Genomic DNA, 6,477 nt, shown 5'->3' with positions numbered 1-6,477 from the left:
TCTCGTTAAGTTAGGATGTCATCTGTATGATGGGTCTTAAATCACCCTCTGATTCAAAGAGAGTGTGTATCAATTTGTATCAGTTTAGGTTTGACCTCTGAATGTTATCAGAGAGGAAGAAGAGCCACATATTTTAAGTTGATGCCTGAATAAATAAGATTGTCTGGGTGATGCCTCAGTTTACTGTCTTTGCGTGATGATTCACGTGAGGTTGTCTAAAACAACCCTTAGCACTAAGCTTCCACCTGTCACCGAGTTACAATCACCGATCTAGAGATAGCTTTGTACAACAGTGCCAACTGGCTGCAGGATGTAATATCTCAATCCATGGGTTTGAATCTTTGCATATGCAATTAAGCAACATATAACTTGGTGTTTTCGACACTGTACAGCAGATGTATTATACCACTTAGTTTCAGGGTATAAGAACTGAATGAATTACCAACATGCTGACTGACAGTTGTTTTCCACAGACACAAGTTTTCTTGGAAATTACAGATATACACATGACCTTCTGATACAGTTGTCAGCCATGTTTGAAAGATCAGATCAAGGGAGATTACCAGCCACTGGAAACTACTAAAGCAGACAACTGGATAAACCATCAAGCAGTGCATATGTGAATAAAGTCAGAACTGGATGATGACTGTTAACTGTTGAGATATACGTGTTTCCTGCTTAGTGAAGAAGAATAACAGGAACTGGATGATGACTGTTAACTGTTGAGATATGATGTTTCCAGCTTAGTGAAGAATAATGTCAGGGAACTGGATGATGACTGTTAACTGTTGAGATATCGATGTTTCAGCAGTGAAGAATACTGTCAGGGAACTGGAGAACTGTTAACTTGTGAGATATCAGATGATGGTGAAGAAGAATGTCAGGGAAGATGATGACTGTTAACGGGCCAGATATCGTGTTTCCTGCTTGGTGAATAATGTCAGGGATAGAAATGTACATTTCTGCCATGGTTGCCACATAGCACTTGTTCCAGGAGTGCGTTTAGGAATTCAAGTGTGCCCACCTGAAGATACTTCCTTAATATATATCAATTAGGTTGTTTTGTATGCGGTCATCCGTGTACTAGCTTTTGTAAGTAGCATGGTAATAAAGGAACTGAATCCCGTGGTGGTTAAAAGTATTTCAGAGATTGCACATGTAAAAGATGGACTCTGTAACAAGTTTGTAATTGAAAATGATATCAGCAGATAATGGTCAATTTCAAAAGTTTCTCAAAATTTTGATTTCAATTGTACAACAGCAAATTGTCCCTGCACAAGTATCAGACAAATGGAGACTTGCCATCAGCAAGCCGTCGTGACAGAGCCCCAGGTCATCCGGACTGACAGCAGCCAGCAGTCATTCAGCCAGCTCAGCAACACCTCCAGTCCAGTGGACGAGGTCACCACGGAGGGAGGTGGCGAGGAGAGGGTTCCGGCGGATGTTTGCAGCAGTGGTCCAACACCCTACCCCCGGTCCCGGAGAACTGCCCACACTTCCACGGGTGTGTCAGGTACTGCATACTCCAGCTTCAACAGCCAATTCTCATATGATCATATATATGTTTAGGAAAATTTATTTAGACTATTTTTTGGACAAGAAAAGACTTTCAAATGGTAATTGCAGTTCACAGGAATACCTCTTGTATTCACATTGAGGTACTCATGATCTTGTGTTGCATGTCATGGTGGCAAGCTACTAGTTAAATAAGTTACAGTAGCAAAACCAACTACAATGATTCACACTAACACGAAGAAGACTTGACTGCAAAGCTGTTTTAATGCTTCTTTGGAAGATACTTAGACAGAAGAAGTATTTGCAATTAAATCACTCATATATTGGGGCAAATGCAGCAACATCCCTGCTTTAATGGAAAGACAGTTATACATGGCAATTGAACATTCACTTGCGAACTTATGTGGGTAAAGTTTTGTGTGATACTCAATTGATAGGAGGTATTAGTATACCGCATTCAATGCATCATTTATGTTGTTCATGAGGTGTAGCCAGCATTAAATGTTTTTCATTTCTGCTCAAGTATCAAGTCTCAAGTCAGTTATTTTGTTGATAGCCCGTGAAGGTGATAAGGAGTGATGGAGAGAGTGGAGGAAGATGAAGAGACGGAGGTAGAGGGAAGAAGAGAAGGTGAATGTTGAAGATGATGAGGAAGAAGCAGAGGAAGTTGGGAAGGTTCGGCACTTGACCAAACGGAAAGTGTCTCACCGCCAAGTCCTGGTTCAGGATGAGTCTGAGGAGGAGGAGGAGGAGGGAAGAAGAAGAAGAGGAGGAGGAGATAGCTACAAAACCACGGGGGAAAGGTCCAGCAAAAGCGTGAGCAAAAACCGGGCATCAGGTGGGGAAAAGTGAGTGATGCTAACACACCGCTTAACTCTGTGGTGTCTGTCAGCACATACAAGTATCAGATTGAGAGAAAATAGATTGTTGGATTGTTGTTGCATGCTCAGTGTGGGAAAAATAAACAAGCTCCTTTGTTCCTTGGCAAATAAATAGTAATTTTCTGCTTAAATCCAAATTATTATTTGGACTTATGTTTTTAGTTGTGTACTGTGACCCGTGAAGATCTGGGGTAGAATAGGTCTTCAGCAACCCATGCTTGCCGCGAAAAGGCTTAATTTTGCTTGTCGTGACGAGGCATTAATTAACGGGATCGGATGGTCAGGCTTCGCTGGACTTGGTTGACACATGTCATCGGTTCCCAATTGTGCAGATCGATGCTCATGCTGTTGATCACTGGATTGTCTGGTCCAGACTTCGATTATTTACAGACCGCTGCCATATAGCTGGAATATTACTGACTGCGCGCGTAAACTAAACTCACTCACTCACTCATTGTGTACTGTATTTGTGTCCATCTGTGTTTAAACTGGGTTTTGCTTGAATCTTTGAACAGTTCAGATGTTAAGGTTATGTATAAAGGTTTTGTGTGCAGATTTGCAAAATAATGAAGGCTTAAATTGGTTCTTTGCAGTTCAGTCCTGAGACAGAGTTACTTATTCAGATGACCTCTTTCTTGATATCCGCTGGTGATGTTGATAAAATTTCCAGATTTAAGAAGCATTGCTTTCTCTCATACATTCTCTTTGATTACTCATTGTGTGGTTTCTACATGGGATGCAGTCAGTGTGTGAGATGATATTACATAGATGTTTGCCCTTTCCTCCAATTCCCCTCACTCTGTTGCAGGTAAAGGGGGTGTTTCAAACGGTCACTCCAAACCTTCTTACAGAACACGGGCCGCCACGGGCAAAGTTAAACCTGCTAAGTACATGCCTGATGAAAGTAGCTCATTAGTGTCTAAATCAGAATCAAACTCTGCAACCACATCATCAACCACGTCGCCTAGAGGCAGAACATCATCATCAGATAGCAGTAGTAGCAACAACAACAGTGGAAGCGGCACTGATGACCACGATGATGAAGATGACAAACAGCACAGTGACTATGTGAACTCATCCAGATCTTCCAAACGTGGAGCAGCAAAACCGGCCACCAGGTCAATCCAGAAACAAGTAGAAATAGTGCGCCATAGTGCGAGAGAACGGCGGAAAGTTCAAGACAATATTTTTGTGTACGAACAACAAAGAAAATCCAGAATCAAGACCAGAAACCAAGGGAGGAGGACAGTGCAGTATCAAGAAGATGAGAGTGACAATGAGCGAGCAAATGGTCGGAATGGAATGGTGGATTCCGACTCGGACTCAGACTCAAGTGAAAACCAGTCATCTCCAGACATGACCACTACGAAAGTAGTAGGGTCGATAACGGAAACTTACAATCCGGCGGCCAGAGCTAGTCTGATGGGAGACTGACATATGGAAGGTCATCTCATCTAAGTGCTTTACAGTGGTGCATCATATGGATACTTCGCCAAAATACTGCCATAATGTACTCAACTGGTTACCGTGGTGGTATTACTCAAATGTGCTTGTGTGTGAAGACTTTACTGTGTGGATGTTTCATGCTGAACCTGAAGTTTTCTTTGAAGACCAGAGTGTGAATATTATGCAAATGTGTGAACTCTTACCAAGCATTTAATTCTCATCACTTTTTCACTTTGCAAAGAGGAAAGTAACGCATTGCTCTTAGAGTAGAAGTGTTCTGAAGTCTTCAGTACGACCTAGTTGGAATCAAAATCTGAAAACAGTGACACACTGTGAAATATTTCTACCCCGATTAGTTAGCCAGCTGTAGCATTCAAACTGAGGCAAATCTAGACACGCCTGTGATTAATATGTGCGGATTGTGCAAGTCAATTGCAGTATCACATTTGCTCAACTAAACCATTTTTGCAAATGCCAATGAATCAGAGTAGTAATTTCTATCAGTCTGGTGATATGATGCTACAGCTACATTGTAGGATAAATAAGTAAAGTTCATCCTCATTGTGTTATTCATTGTATGTTTCATTGTTGTTTTATCATCGGCTTATCACAGAGAGTAATGTGACTGTGGCAGCATATGGAGTCATTTCTCCTCCTCAGGAAATAGTGCTTATGTGATGAACTGTATCATTTAAACACAGCGATTCATGTTGTTGTAGTAAAGCTAACAAATACTGGTGTGCCAGCCATGGAGAAACTAATTGAAGTTTATTATCGGAGATCAGAAAAGTGGGGAATTTCTTTAATTAAAATTGTCTCATTTGATGTACCGGGTAAGTAAATTTAGTTTCCTGTACCCAACTGCACCCTTTAGTCTACCGACATAACTATGCCGTTGATCTACAGTTTAAGCACAGTGAGACCCTGTTAATGTGGACAGTGAGACCCTGTTAATCTGGACTATGTGCTTTCCAGTCAGATAACCTTGATCAACAAGTGTCTGAATTTACCAACCAGCATGATGTTCCTTTCACTGTATGGACACTGAGAAAAGTGGTTGTGCAGAACCTCATGTTTTTTATTAATATGGTTTCATTGTACATTGTTTGTCTGGTTTATGAGTTATGATGGTCTGTTTGATTGACATATAGAAGTTCGTGGAGTAAAGTGCAGATTATGGATAACAACTTCTTATTATATTTGATGCGTTTGGTGTATGGATTTATATACCCGTTGTCAAGCAAGAGTGCCTCGCGGCTTGACAACGGTATAAGAATCCATACCGAAACATCGCATCAAATATAATAAAGAAGTTGTTATCCATAAAGAATCTTACTTTCTTACGAGTTATGATAGCTACTGAATGCTTGGATGTGAAGTGTGGTTTGAAACTAACGTCATCAGACATTTGCTGCCACCAGTTTGATGACCCACTTTTTGTAGTCATCTTGTCATTGACAGTTATCACCAGACTTGACAGTAACCAGGAAACCCTTATGTTGTGTGTTGCTATTTGTTATTTCAAGTGGATCTCTGCCATGTATCTACTATGTGGACATAGGAAGGTTCATTGTGGATAAAAGATATACCAATTTCATTCTCAAATTTAGATTGATTTTTTTTTTTTAGCATTCTCAGCCATATTTTAAATGAAGGCAGGGAACCCCCTTGGTGGGAGATGAAAGGTGTCCAACCTGACATACCATGTTGAGTATTGTGACCCTTGTTTCCCCACCGAGCCCCCTCGGCAGGTGATGAAAGGTGTCCAACCTGACATACCGTGTTGAGTGACCCTTTGTTTCCCCACCGAACCCCCTTGGTGGGAGATGAAAGGTGTCCAACCTGACATACCATGTTGAGTATTGTGACCCTTGTTTCCCCACCGAGCCCCCTCGGCAGGTGATGAAAGGTGTCCAACCTGACATACCATGTTGAGTATTGTGATCCTTGTTTCCCCACCGAGCCCCCTCGGCAGGTGATGAAAGGTGTCCAACCTGACATACCACGTTGAGTATTGTGACCCTTGTTTCCCCACCGAACCCCCTCGGCAGGTGATGAAAGGTGTCCAACCTGACATACCATGTTGAGTATTGTGACCCTTGTTTCCCCACCGAACCCCCTCGGCAGGTGATGAAAGGTGTCCAACCTGACATACCATGTTGAGTATTGTGATCCTTGTTTCCCCACCGAGCCCCCTCGGCAGGTGATGAAAGGTGTCCAATATTACATGTCATGACTTGAGTTGATGACGTGGTCATGTGGGCACTTGGTGTCATGGAACTTGATGTCACGACTACCGTATTGTTGCACTATGAAGGATCAGAGAAGGTTTTTACATAATTTAGGAACTGTCTTTATGCAAGGATTACCAGGAGGAATAAACAAAACAGTAACATATCTTTGGCTTTTCCCTTGCTCATGGTTTTACATTTTCATGCAAACCTCAGTCACATTTAAAAAAATATGTTTTCCAGGAATATATACCGGTATATCTTGCAGGCATCTAATATATATATGTACTTCTTACAGTTGGGGGCGGTGTGGTAGCTGTGAGTGGTAAAAGCTGCTTCGCTCATCACCAAGACCCGGTTCAAATCCCCACATGGGTACAATATGTGAAGCCCATTTCTGGTGT

General features: G+C 41.8%; 1 protein-coding gene and 1 long non-coding RNA gene across 2 annotated transcripts; both read left to right on the top strand.

The window, feature by feature from the left end:
- The first annotated feature begins 2,340 nt into the window (after positions 1 to 2,340).
- Positions 2,341 to 3,830, top strand: LOC124288860 (suppressor protein SRP40-like). The gene is made up of 2 exons (XM_046725425.1): positions 2,341 to 2,363; positions 3,205 to 3,830. Exon 2 carries the CDS (start codon positions 3,288 to 3,290, stop codon positions 3,828 to 3,830), a length of 543 nt encoding a protein of 180 aa, XP_046581381.1. The 5' UTR covers positions 2,341 to 2,363; positions 3,205 to 3,287.
- A 1,830-nt stretch (positions 3,831 to 5,660) lies between these two features.
- On the top strand, positions 5,661 to 6,239 carry LOC124288858. Its single transcript, XR_006901537.1, has 2 exons — positions 5,661 to 5,817; positions 6,046 to 6,239. It is a non-coding gene; the product is annotated as an uncharacterized LOC124288858 (long non-coding RNA).
- The last annotated feature ends 238 nt before the right edge of the window (positions 6,240 to 6,477 follow it).

Source organism: Haliotis rubra, unplaced genomic scaffold (assembly GCF_003918875.1).
Source record: "Haliotis rubra isolate DU_JTF1 unplaced genomic scaffold, ASM391887v1 Scf427, whole genome shotgun sequence".
NCBI lineage: Eukaryota > Metazoa > Mollusca > Gastropoda > Lepetellida > Haliotidae > Haliotis > Haliotis rubra.
This window is presented reverse-complemented; position numbering and strand designations above follow the sequence as displayed.

Coding starts and splice junctions, on each gene's coding strand:
- LOC124288860 (XM_046725425.1), top strand. CDS start 3,288: ATGCCTGATGAAAGTAGCTCATTAGTGTCTAAATCAGAATCAAACTCT.